We start from the raw sequence: 14606 nt of genomic DNA on the forward strand, positions 1-14606 counted from the left end.
TCTGAACCTAGTTATTAAATTGCGTATAACATACAACTACAGCATATCGTATCGCTTGTCAGAAACGAAAACATCATTTTGTTTTGTTTTGAAAAATCACTAACTATATTTTGGGTCTTTCTCCCGCAACTTGACGGGCTAAACTTAAGCAGTGAGACTGTTGCATTTAAAGACACTCAGCTTTTTCAAGATCAGTCTAAGAGAAGACGCGCGCAGGGCGAGGACGGCGTGACCGTGACGCGGAAGGGAAGGGAGGGGGAAAAGGTTCCACGCCGCTATTACACACTCACTCACTCACGCACACACACGTCGATGTGGTTTCGTGGATGATGTTGTGAATGAAGGCTGCTAAACGTTTATGTGGAAGTGGATCAACTTTTACGCGCGGATATTTGGATATGTCGAACTTTATTATAAGGGGACTGTGATTTTTTTTTGTGTGGAATTTTCACATCGGATTTCACCTCCCCACTTCATCATCCGTGGACCATACTGCCTCCAGGCACCTGCTCCGACCGTGGACAGAGACACACGCGTCTCGCCTGCGAGTGAGTCACTCCCGTGAGCCATCAGTCGGGAGTCGGGAGGATCCTCCCCGCGTCAACGAGTGGGACCCACTGAGCGGGGACCGAGGCTCGGTGAGAGTGGACGCCCAGGTGCTAAATGCCCAGCCGGTCGCTGGCGGGTCCTCTGGCCGGGCGGCAACATGAGGTCGTGGCTTCTGCTGCTGCTCCTTGCCGCGCTCTCAGCGACCATCCTGAGCCTCGCCGGCGCTGAGGTGAGCGATTTGACCCCAAGTCATTGATGGCAGAGGTAGCTCCAATAGAAATAAATAAAGAGGACCGATTCCATACGAGGAGTGCACTAGTAGTATATGTCATGACACTTTACAGATGAATCTGTTCCAGGGTTAAACTCTGGTCATTGCAAAACATGACAAATTATTCAGGCAATATTTTAACCTTCTAAACAGCGATATACTCTAAATTGTTTTGGGGTCCACATTTTCTGAAAGCTTAGGACATGAACCGGACTTCTCCTTTAACTGTTAGTTTTATTTTGTACATCCATCCATCCATCCATTTTCTACCGCTTGTCCCTTTCAGAGGGGGTCGCTGGGGCCTATCTCATACTTTAAATATAAATGACTACCGACTGCGTCTGCAGTAGATACTTCACAAACGCATAGTTAGTGCTCTTGTTATATAGAGGATCTTTGACTAGCGTTTTTGCAGTAGATACTTAAAAAAAGCACAGTGCGCTTGTCATATTGAGGATATTTGACTGGCATTTTGCAGTAGATACTTGAAATAAAATCAGAGTGCTCTTGTTTTATAGTGGATCTTTGACTTCTGTTTTTGCTGTAGATACTTCAAAAAAGCAAAGTGCCATTGTCATATAGAGGATCTTTGACTTCTGTTTTTGCTGTAGATACTTCAAAAAATCAGAGTGCTCCTGTCAAACAGAGGATCTTTGACTTGTGTTTTTGCTGTAGATACTTCAAAAAAGCAAAGTGCCATTGTCATATAGAGGATCTTTGACTTCTGTTTTTGCTGTAGATACTTCAAAAAATCAGAGTGCTCCTGTCAAACAGAGGATCTTTGACTTGTGTTTTTGCTGTATATACTTCAAAAAAGAAAAGTGGTCTGGTCATATAGAGGATCTTTGACTAGCGTTTTTGCAGTAGATACTTAAAAAAAGCACAGTGCGCTTGTCATATTGAGGATATTTGACTGGCATTTTGCAGTAGATACTTGAAATAAAATCAGAGTGCTCTTGTTTTGTAGTGGATCTTTGACTTCTGTTTTTGCTGTAGATACTTCAAAAAAGCAAAGTGCCATTGTCATATAGAGGATCTTTGACTTCTGTTTTTGCTGTAGATACTTCAAAAAAATCAGAGTGCTCCTGTCAAACAGAGGATCTTTGACTTGTGTTTTTGCTGTAGATACTTCAAAAAAGCAAAGTGCCATTGTCATATAGAGGATCTTTGACTTCTGTTTTTGCTGTAGATACTTCAAAAAATCAGAGTGCTCCTGTCAAACAGAGGATCTTTGACTTGTGTTTTTGCTGTATATACTTCAAAAAAGAAAAGTGGTCTGGTCATATAGAGGATCTTTGACTTGTGTTTTTGCTGTAGATACTTCAAAAAAAGCAGAGTGGTTTTGTCATATAGAGGATCTTTGACTTGTGTTTTTGGTGTAGATACTTAAAAAAAGCAGAGTGGTCTTGTCAAATAGAGGATCTTTGACTTGTGTTTTTGCTGTAGATACTTCAAAAAAGCAGAGGGGTCTTGTTGTATAGAGGATCTTTGACTTGTGTTTTTGCTGTAGATACATCAAAAAAGCAGAGTGCTCTTGTCATATAGAGGATCTTTGACTTGTGTTTTTGCAGTAGATACTTCAAAAAAGCACATTGCTGTTGTTAAATAGAGGATCTTTGACTAGCGTTTTTGCAGTAGATACTTCAAAAAAGCAAAGTGTTATTGTTATATAGAGGATCTTTGACTTCTGTTTTTGCTGTAGATACTTCGAAAAAGCAGAGTGGTCTTGTCATATAAAGGATCTTTGACCAGCATTTTTGCAGTAGATACTTCAAAAAAAGCACATTGCTCTTGATATATAGTGGATCTTTGACTTGTGTTTTTATTGTAGATAGTTCAAAGAAGCAGAGTGCTCTTGTCATATAGAGCAGTGGTCCCCAACCTTTTTGTAGCTGCGGACCGGTCAGCGCTTGAAAGTTTGTCCCACGGACAGGACCTGCAGACTGTATTGATCTATATTGATATATAATGTATATATTGTGTTTTTTATGTTGATTTAACAAAAAAAATAAAAAAATATTTAAAAAATTTAATTTTTTTTTTTAAATTTCTTGTGCGGCCCGGTACCAATCGGTCCGCGGTGGTTGGGGACCACTGATATAGAGGATCTTTGACTAGCATTTTTGCAGCAAGTCCTCAAAAACAGCACAGCGCTCCTGTCATATAGACCAGTGGTCCCCAACCTTTTTGTGTCCCACGGACCGGGGGAGGGATATTTATTTTTTTGTCATAAAGAAATACAATCGTTGTATCCCTGCAGACTGTATTGATCTATATTGATATATAATGTAGGAACCAGAAATATTAATAACAGAAAGAAACAACCCTTTTGTGTGAATGACTGTAAATGGGGGAGGGAGATTTTTTGGGTTGGTGCACTAATTATAAGTGTATCTCGTGTTTTTTCTGTTGATTAAAAAAATAAAATAAAATACAAAAAAATAAAATGTTTTAATCTTTTTTAATTTCTTGTGCGGCCCGGTACCAATCGATCCACGGACCGGTACTGGGCCGCGGCCCGGTGGTTGGGGACCACTGATATAGACGGTCTTTGACTTGTGTTTTTGCTGTAGATACTTAAAAAAATCAGAGTGGTCTTGTCATATAAAGGATCTTTGACCAGCATTTTTGCAGTAGATACTTAAAAAAAACACATTCCTCTTGTTATATAGTGGATATTTGACTTGTGTTTTTGTTGTAGATAGTTAAAAAAAAGCAGAGTGCTCTTGTTATATAGAGGATCTTTGATTTGTGTTTTTGCTGTAGATACTTCAAAAAAGCAGAGTGCTCTTGTCATATAGAGGATCTTTGACTTGTGTTTTTGCTGTAGATACTTCAAAAAAGCAGAGTGCTCTTGTCATATAGAGGATCTTTGACTTGTGTGTTTGCTGTAGATACTTCAAAAAAGCAGAGTGCTATTGTCATATAGAGGATCTTTGACTTGTGTGTGGGGGGTTTGTTTTGTCATAAAAAAATACAATCATGTGTGCTTACAGACTGTATCCCTGCAGACTGTATTGATCTATATTGATATATAATTTAGGAACCAAAAATATTAATAACGGAAAAAAACAACCCTTTTGCACGAATGAGTGCGAATGAGTGTGAATGGGGGAGAGAGGTTTTTTGGGTTGGTGTACTAATTGTAAGTGTATCTTGTGTTTTTTTATGTTGATTTAATAAAAAAAAATAAAAAAAATAATTTGTTTATTTATTTATTTATTTAAATTTATTGTGCGGCCGCGGCCCGGTGGTTGGGGACCACTGATATAGAGGATCTTTGACTTGTGTTTTTGCTGTAGGTACTTCAAAAAGCAGAGTGCTCTTGTCATATAGAGGATCTTTGACTTGTGTTTTTGCTGTAGATACTTCAAAAAAGCAGAGTGCTCTTGTCATATAGAGCAGTGGTCCCCAACCTTTTTGTAACTGCGGACCGGTCAACGCTCGAAAATGTGTCCCACGGACCGGGGGACTGTATTGATCTATATTGATATACAATGTAGGAACCAGAAATATTAATAACAGAATGATTTAATTAAAAAAAATTAATAATAAAAACTTTTTATTTTTTAAATTTTTATTTTTTTATTTAATTTCTTGTGCGGCCCGGTACCAATCGACCCACGGACCGGTACCGGGCCGCAGCCCGGTGGTTGGGGACCACTGATATAGAGGATCTTTGACTTGTGTTTTTGCTGTAGACACTTCAAAAAAGCAGAGTGCTCTTGTCATTTAGAGGATCTTTGACTTGTGTTTTTGCTGTAGATACTTCAAAAAGCAGAGTGCTCTTGTTATATAGAGGATCTTTGACTAGCATTTTTGCAGTAGGTCCTCAAAAACAGCACAGGGCTCCTGTCAAATAGAGGGTCTTTGGCTAGCATTTTTTTAGTAGATACTTTAAAAAAGCAGAGTGCGCTTGTCATATAGAGGATATTTGACTGGCATTTTGCAGTATATACTTACAAAAAAGCAGCGTGCTCTTGTCATATAAAGAATCTTTGACTTGTGTTTTTTCTGTAGATACTTAAAAAAAGCAGAGTGGTCTTGTCGTATACATTATCTTTGACCAGCATTTTTGCAGTAGATACTTCAAAAAAGCACATTGCTCTTGTTATATAGAGGATCTTTGACTAGCGTTTCTGCAGTAGATACTTAAAAAAGCACAGTGCGCTTGTCATATAGAGGATATTTGACTGGCATTTTGCAGTAGATACTTCAATAAAGCAGAATTGTCTTGTCATATAAAGGATCTTTGACCAGCATTTTTGCAGAAGGTACTAGGGGCGGCGTGGCAAAGTTGGTAGAGTGGCTGTGTCAGCAATCGGAGTGTTGCTGGTTACTGGGGTTCAATCCCCACCTTCTACCATCCTAGTCACGTCCGTTGTGTCCTTGGGCAAGACACTTCACCCTTGCTCCTGATGGGTGCTGGTTAGCGCCTTGCATGGCAGCTCCCGCCATCAGTGTGTGAATGTGTGTGTGAATGGGTGAATGTGGAAATACTGTCAAAGCGCTTTGAATACCTTGAAGGTAGAAAAGCGCTATACAAGTATAACCCATTTATCATTTATCATTTACTTCAAAAAAGCACATTGCTCTTGTCATATGGGGGATTTTTGATTAGCGTTTTTGCAGTAGACACTTAAAAAAGCACAGTGCACTTGTCATATAGAGGATATTTGACTGTCATTTTGCAGTAGATACTTGAAAAAATCAAAGTGCTCTTGTCATATAGAGGGTCTTTGACTTGTGTTTTTGCTGTAGATATTTCAAAAAAGCAGAATGGTGTTGTCATATAAAGGATCTTTGACTTACGTTTTTGCAGTAGATACTTAAAAACAGCAAAACACTCCTGCTATAAAGAAGATCTTTGACTATCGATTTTGCAGTAGATCCTCAAAAGCAGCAAAGCATCCTTGTCATATAGAAGATCTTTGACTAATGTTTTTGCAATATATACTTAAATAAAAGAAAGCGCTCTTGTCCCATATAGAAGATCTTTGAGTATGTTTTTTGCAGTAGTTTGTCAAAAACATACTCTTTAATTTTCTTTTAGTCAGACAATATTTGTCAAGTGGTTGTTCTGCCTGGTTGGCCACGCCTATAAGAACAGCTGATCGGCGACAGTCGTCAGATGACCACTTTTGAAGAAGACTACATTTCCGGCAAACCAGTGTCTTCTACACCCGACATTTTATTTTGGTCTAATTATTTTCTCAGAGTTACAGCAGCCCTCTGCTGTTTTTAAGAATCTTCTTCTAAAATGTGAGTCTCTCACAAGTTGTTTTGAACTTAACTCCTGGGCCACCAGTTGAATAGCACAAATGATGAAAAACAGAGCACCTAAAATGGAACCTTGAGGAACGCCACTAGCATACCTTAAGAACCTGAACAAATGACTATTGACAGCGTCTGACGTAGACTAGCTTCAGCAACAACTTGGTTACATAAATCACATTAGAGAAACAAAATTGTAGCTGCGAAAAAGGAGATGACTCAAAGGGGTGCCCTGAGGAACGCCTCAGTTATATAAATCACAAGTTTGGACCCCATTGTTCTATGTTTGCTAGCAAGGCTAAAATGTCAATGCGGGGATCTGCCAATATGTTTACAGTGGTCCAAGTTCCTCTGTACAACAGGAGCACTCTAGGGTTTTTAGCAATTTGCTGCACAAAAGTTTCAAACTGAGCTCCGGTTGAATAGCCGTGTTCTAAACTAAAATAAAGTCAATTAACGCTGTTGAAATAAATGTTTACTCACCTTTAACTATCATTATTGCACATCTAGCCATATTGTACTGAGCAGCCCTGTATGAAAAACAGCACATCAATACAATAAATGATGTACTTCCCCACACACGAGCATCATCCCCCATTTGAACCGTATCGTACTGAGCAGGGAGGACTCAGATACGTGTGGTTCTATGGTTATAGTCGCGCTTTTCCTCTTTCTTCATGGCTAACCCTTCTGTGGTGACGACATCCTTAACCTGTTTTCTGGTTTTATGGTGGCCATCACACGTTTCCTCTTTGCCTTTCTTTGGTGGCATGAAACAAAAAGAAACATAATTTGTGAATTTAATCCCTCACTATGGGCCCGATTCAGCAAGCGTTCTTAAGAACAAATGTTGTTCTTAGGCCCACTTACGAAGTTTTTAAGGAGATTTTTGTATTCACCAATGTTTTCTTAGCTGGGATTTTTTCGTAGGTAAGAACAAAATCTACGAGTGCTCCAGAGCACTCTTAGGGTGGCCTATTTGTTCTTAAGTGTGACAAGTTCCCTTACTTCTACTGTCTAATGTTACATTCATACCATATATATAGATATATTTATAGATAGATAGATAGAGATAGATAAGACAGACAGACAGACATATAGCAAAATGAGCAATATATAGACATTTTGAAATACCGTGTGCGTGCGCGCACACACACGCACACACACACACACACACACACACACACACACGCACGCACGCACGCACGCACGCACGCACGCACGCACGCACGCACGCACGCACGCACGCACGCACGCACGCACGCACGCACGCATGCACACACACACACACACACGCACGCACACACGCTGCAAGATGCCACAGATCTTGCAATGGGGAGGGAGCGCATATTTCACGACCATGTAGACCTGTTTGCCCGAAGTGATGAATATTTATTTGAGCGCTTTAGGCAGTCCACCCCTTTATTAAACTTACGTTTTGACATTATGTATTTCCCCTGCGGGATAATACGAATTTCTCTTCTGTAATCTGTTTGTGTTTTCTTTCTTTTCCGCCGGAATTGTGCCCTTATATGGGGAATCAAGGGCGTTTACCTATGCAAATTACGGATTTAAGGCAGTTTACCTATGCATATTGGGGAAATAAGGGCGGGTTTTAATGCAAATTATGATAGACACGCACGCGCTAACCATTTGGCATTCAGCAACTTAAGAACAGCAGGTGGGAACAATTTGGCCATTTAAGAACACGTCATGGATTTGAATGTACTCCTCTTAGGAACTCACTTAGGAAGAAAGATAAGAGGAAAAGTTAGGAACTTATTGCTGAATGGGGCCCAATGTCTCTGAGCGGAAGACAAGCTTGTGGTGCAACTGAATTGGACTTTAGCGGTAAATTATCTGTATTTATATAACGCTTTACTATACCTGGAATGATGCCCAACACACTTTACATTGTGCATCACATTCACCCATTCACACACACACACACACACACACACATTCACACACTGATGGCGTAAGATGCCATGCAAGGCGCTAACCACGACCCATCAGGAGCAAGGGTGAAGTGTCTTGCTCAAGGACACCACAGTCGTGACTTGGGTGTTCCTGTCCAAGCTTTAGTTTTGTGTCACCACTTTAAAAGTACTCTGAGGCAGTCACATACACTCTGACGACCTGTCTTCAATGTGTGTGTGTGTGTGTGTGTGTGTGTGTGTGTGTGTGTGTGTGTGTGTGTGTGTGTGTGTGTGTGTGTCCTTGATGCTGATGTCACTGCAGTCACCTTATTCAGCCTCATGAGTCCAGCTGCTTCTTTTGCCAGCAGCAAGTTGGCAGATGGCAGTCAAATACACAATACACACTCATGTATGTACGTATGTACGCATGTATGTATGCATGTATATGTTTGTGTGCTAGTATGTATGCGTGTGTGTTTTTGTGTACGTGTGGATGTGTTGTTGTGTATGTGTGCGTGTGTTAACATGTACTGTATGTACAGTATGTATGTATGTGTGTGTGTGTGTGTGTGTGTTAGTATGTATGTATGGGGGACGGCGTGGCGAAGTTGGTAGAGTGGCTTTGTCAGCAATCGGAGTGTTGCTGGTTACTGGGGTTCAATCCCCACCTTCTACCATCCTAGTCACGTCCGTTGTGTCCTTGGGCAAGACACTTCACCCTTGCTCCTGATGGGTGCTGGTAGCGCCTTGCATGGCAGCTCCCTCCATCAGTGTGTGAATGTGTGTGTGAATGGGTGAATGTGGAAATACTGTCAAAGCGCTTTGAGTACCTTGAAGGTAGAAAAGCGCTATACAAGTATAACCCATTTATCATTTATGTGTGTGTGTACATGTTAGTATGTATGTATGTACTGTATGTGTGTGTGTGTTAGTATGTATGTATATATGTATGTGTGTGTGTGCATGTTAGTATGTATGTATGTAGTATGTATATCCATATATGCATATCCATGTATGTATGTATATAAAGTATGTATGTATGTACAGCATGTATGTATATTTTTTAATGTACAGTATGTATGTAGGAATGTGTGTATGTATGCGCGTGTGTGAATGTGGGTATGTTAGTATGTATACATGTATGTAGTATATGTATGTTTGTAGTATATCTATGTATGCACAGCATGTACGTATGTATTTATGTATTTATGCATGAGTGGATAGTGAAATGAAGTGAAGTGAATTTTATTTAAAGCGCTTTACATAGTGAAACCCATTATCTAAGCTACATTTAAACCAGTGTAGGTGGCACTGGAAGCAGGTGGGTAAAGTGTCTTGCCCAAGGACACAAGGGCTGTGACTAGGATGGCGGAAGCGGGAATCGGACCTGGAACCCTCAAGTTGCTGGCACGGCCGCTCTACCAACCGAGCCACTCTGCCCAGAAATATACAATATGTGTGTGTGTATGTATGTATGTATGTATGCGTGTGTGTGTGTATGTATGTATGCATGCAGTTATGTATTAGGGAAATTAATTATATTAATTATATTATTATAATTAATTAATTATATGAAAATTTCATATCTTGATGATTGTCACCGAAATGATCTCGGTGATTATTATGATTATTATTACGGTATTGTTGAATGTTCAAATAGTACTCATACATACAGAATTTGCCAAATTTTGTAGAATAAATAAATAAACACATACAATCCAATATAAAGCCACACAATATATTTTTTGTCAGAATAAGTATGATGTATAATTATTATATTTTGGATACCTAAGAGCCATATTGTTTTTAGTTGAGGGTTTAAATATGTTTATCTTCTACCATTTTAATTTGTTAAAGTTTTAGTTTTATTTTAATGATAAAGAAAAAAGATGTGTGTTGGGTGCGTTACGTTTGCTTTATGTGTCCTAATGAAAATTCACTTCCTGTTGTCATAGTGTCTTGAGTATCGCGCTCGGTCTTAAGAGAGCACAGCCTGTAGCTCTCATGTTCACGATTGAATATCTTCGTTGCTCAGACAGCAATGTAATAAAAGTTTTAATTGGGGAATGTCGCCTGTAATAGAGAAAGACGTTAATGTTTCTCGTTTTCATGTTAGGCTCTACGCTAGCTAGTGCTAGCTTGCTTCTCCAGTAAATGAGCAGTGTCACCGGTTGTGAGTTTATCAAAGTTTTATCAATCACGGTTTAACTATAATTTTAATTTAAAACGGTAATACTAACCATGGGAAGTTTTACCGTGGTTTATTAATATACCGTTTATTGTTACATAGCGAGTATGTATGTATGCATGTATGTGTATGTATGTATGTTTTAATGTGTGTGTACTGTACATACAAACATACTGTACATAACATACATATATGTATGTAAAATCCATAACATGTTACATGGAAATGTCTTGTTTTTCCGAAAATGTTTCAATATTTGATTATCTGAGTTTTTCCCAAAGCAGTATTTCTTGTAACTTTAACTTTAATTTGTAAAATTCCCACTACTGTTTACACAACAATTTTATTTGTGCTCATTAGGGCTGTAACAATAAACGGTATATTAATAAACCGCAGTAAAACTTCCCACGGTTAGTATTAGCGTTTTAAACTAAAATTATCGTAAAATCATGATTGATAACACTTTCATAAACTCACGGACCAGTGACACTGCTCATTTACCGGAGAAGCAAGCTTAAATACTAGCTTGCATGCTAACATGAAAACAAAAGGCATTAATGTCTTTCTCCATTTAAAAAACTGCCAATTCCCAATCTAAGCTTGTATTTTATCACCGCCTTAACATCTACTAAGATATTCAGTTGTGCACATTAAACCTACAGGCTGTGCTCTCTTAAGACTGATCGATACTCGAAGCAATGTGACAAATTTGTGTAACGTCACATAAACCGGACGTGACAAAGCCAACATATCTTTTTTTCATTATCGTTAAAAAAACACTAAAACTTTTACAAATTAAAACCAGAGAAGACAAACATATTTAAACACCTACATAAAAATAATACGGCTCTTAAGTAGCCAGAACTTATTATTACATAACATATTTAGTCTGCCAAGAAAATATATTGTGTGGCTATTTATTTATTGTATTTAAAAACATTTTTTTAAATCAACTTGGTTATGAGAATGCATGAGTAATTTCGGAGCACATTCAATAATACCGTGATATGAAATTTCCATATCGTTACATCCTTAGTTGCGAGACAACAATATTTCCATAAGATGCATGTCAAGCTTGGTCAAAAATGGTACTCAGATGCAGAGTAGGGAACAATCCGGCAGGCTTTTATTTTAAAAGTTTCTTTTCACCTCCAGAGTCAGAGCAAATCAACATAGGCTATAACCTGACTAGTCGGCAAAAAAAGGTTCCACAAAAAGGAACAACCTAAAATCACTCCGAAAGGAGGAAACACAAAAACAATAACAAACTAAACTTGGCACAGGATATAATCTATGAAATTTATCATAAACAAAAAACGCTCCAAAAGGAGGAAGAAACAATGGCTATAAAAGTTCTACACTGTATCTTATCTAAAACAGGTTAACAAAAGGTGTCACTCAAAAAATGTAGAAAAAGTAAGAACTGTAAGAAAAAACTGAAAACTCACCACTTAGGCTACAAAACTAAATAACCGAAATCACTCTGCTGAGGAGGAGAAAAAGAAAATTCAAAATATCAACAAGGGAATTCAGGATCAAGATATTCAAACAAGAGACGAGGCAAGGCTTGGACAGGAAGCTGGAGAGGCACGAACAAACGAGACAATCTGGCACAGAACAAAGGGAGGCGTGGACTTATAAGACACATGAGGGTAATGGGGAACAGGTGGAAACAATCAGGGATCAGGGATGACGTCAGACTGATGACACAAAAGGAAGGGCAAGTGACCTGAAACGAGAGGAGAGTTACTTTTCAAACTAAAACATGCAATTCACAAGACAGAAAAAACCAAGACAAGACATCCCACACAGCGGTGTGACAATGCAGGCTTTTTCCCGGAAACAATACGTTTTTCTGATTTTAAAAAAAGACAACTTTTCTGAATTGTACGCCTTTATTTATTGTAAAAAGTGACAACTTTTTTCTTTCAAATTAAAAAAATCCATCCATCCATCCATCCATCCATCCATCCATCCATCCATCCATCCCCTTGGCAATTGGAACTGCAGTTATAGCTGACCCTTGACGTTTTTAAGCTAATAGCAGATCCAATTGTGACCCCTTTGACATCTTACACACACACACACACACACACACACACACACACACACACACACACACACACACACACACACACACACACACACACACACACACACACACACACACACACACACCCGCCATAGAAGTCAACACGGTCATGTGACTATTGTTCCCAGTGTACGAGCTCAGCTCTTGTGATTGGCGGCCGCTGATCTTGATCCATTTTACATAATAACAACAACTAATCTGTTTGGGATTTTGTGTGCATAATGTGTGTGTGTGTGTGTGTGTGTGTGCGTGTATGTGTGTGTGTGTGTGTGTGTGTGTGTGTGGCCACATCTGCGTGCATGGCCAGCTGCACATGTGTTGCTGGACATATGCGCTTGTGCCAATGTGTGTGTGTCAGATAGAAAAAGCGCAAAAGTCTCATAAGAGTATTTGTTTTTAAGCCGTCTTTGGCACAAGGACATCAGAGCGTGTTGTTGTTGGGAGCGACGCTAGCAAACTGATATTAAAAGTACATTTCATGTTGAACTGCATTCAATTCAATTCAATTTGTCTCATGTTATTATTTTGTTGATGCCCTCAGCCCCATTTCCATTAGTCTATGAGGCAGCTTATTGATTGAGCTCAAAAAGTGGCTGCGAGATCGGAAAAAAGAAGCAATTAAAGCAAGTTTGCAAAATACCAGAACTTGCAAATTTGACATCTTCCTGGCATTTTTGCAGCAGGTCCTCAAATTCAGCACAGCGCTCCTGTCGTATAGAGGATCTTTGACTAGTGTTTTTTGCAGTAGATACTTCAAAGACGTAGAGTGGTCTTGTCACATAGAGGATCTTTGACTAACATTTTTGCAGCAGGTCCTCAAAAACAGCACAGCCGTCCTGTCACATAGAGGGTCTTTGACTAGTGTTTTTTGCAGTAAGATACTTCAAAAACTTAGAGTGGTCTTGTTACATAGAGGATCTTTGACTAGCATTTTTGCAGTAGATACTTCAAAAAAACAGAGTGCTCTTGACATATAGAGGATCTTTGACTAGTGTTTTTTGCAGTAGATACTTCAAAGACGTAGAGTGGTCTTGTTACATAGAGGATCTTTAACTAGCGTTTTTGCAGTGGATACTTAAAAAAAGCAGAGTGCTCTTGTCATACAGAGGATCTTTGACTAGCATTTTTGCAGCAGGTCCTCAAAATCATTACAGCGCTCCTGTAATATAGAGGATCTTTGACTAGTGTTTTTTGCAGTAGATACTTCAAAGACATAGAGTGGTCTTGTTAGATAGAGGATCTTTGACTAGCGTTTTTGCAGTAGATACTTCAAAAAAGCCGAGTGCTCTTGTCATATAGAGGATCTTTGACTAACATTTTTGCAGCAGGTCCTCAAAAACAGCACAGCCGTCCTGTCACATAGAGGGTCTTTGACTAGTGTTTTTTGCAGTAAGATACTTCAAAAACTTAGAGTGGTCTTGTTACATAGAGGATCTTTGACTAGCGTTTTTGCAGTAGATACTTCAAAAAAGCAGAGTGCTCTTGACATATAGAGGATCTTTGACTAGTGTTTTTTGCAGTAGATACTTCAAAGACGTAGAGTGGTCTTGTTACATAGAGGATCTTTAACTAGCGTTTTTGCAGTGGATACTTAAAAAAAGCAGAGTGCTCTTGTCATACAGAGGATCTTTGACTAGCATTTTTGCAGCAGGTCCTCAAAATCATTACAGCGCTCCTGTAATATAGAGGATCTTTGACTAGTGTTTTTTGCAGTAGATACTTCAAAGACATAGAGTGGTCTTGTTAGATAGAGGATCTTTGACTAGCGTTTTTGCAGTAGATACTTCAAAAAAGCCGAGTGCTCTTGTCATATAGAGGATCTTTGACTAACATTTTTGCAGCAGGTCCTCAAAAACAGCACAGCCGTCCTGTCACATAGAGGGTCTTTGACTAGTGTTTTTTGCAGTAAGATACTTCAAAAACTTAGAGTGGTCTTGTTACATAGAGGATCTTTGACTAGCGTTTTTGCAGTAGATACTTCAAAAAAGCAGAGTGCTCTTGACATATAGAGGATCTTTGACTAGTGTTTTTTGCAGTAGATACTTCAAAGACGTAGAGTGGTCTTGTTACATAGAGGATCTTTAACTAGCGTTTTTGCAGTGGATACTTAAAAAAAGCAGAGTGCTCTTGTCATACAGAGGATCTTTGACTAGCATTTTTGCAGCAGGTCCTCAAAATCATTACAGCGCTCCTGTAATATAGAGGATCTTTGACTAGTGTTTTTTGCAGTAGATACTTCAAGACATAGAGTGGTCTTGTTAGATAGAGGATCTTTGACTAGCGTTTTTGCAGTAGATACTTCAAAAAAGCCGA

General features: G+C 39.0%; 1 protein-coding gene across 1 annotated transcript in view; it reads left to right on the forward strand.

Moving 5' to 3' along the window:
* The first annotated feature begins 210 nt into the window (after positions 1-210).
* pdgfba (platelet-derived growth factor beta polypeptide a) overlaps positions 211-14606 on the forward strand; it is a 52454-nt gene continuing 38058 nt past the window's right edge. Inside the window, exon 1 of the mRNA XM_062026835.1 lies at positions 211-778. Coding sequence (XP_061882819.1) covers positions 707-778 — 72 coding nt within the window. The 5' untranslated portion in view covers positions 211-706. The remainder of the gene's footprint in view (positions 779-14606) is intronic.

Source organism: Entelurus aequoreus, linkage group LG18 (genome assembly GCF_033978785.1).
Source record: "Entelurus aequoreus isolate RoL-2023_Sb linkage group LG18, RoL_Eaeq_v1.1, whole genome shotgun sequence".
NCBI lineage: Eukaryota > Metazoa > Chordata > Actinopteri > Syngnathiformes > Syngnathidae > Entelurus > Entelurus aequoreus.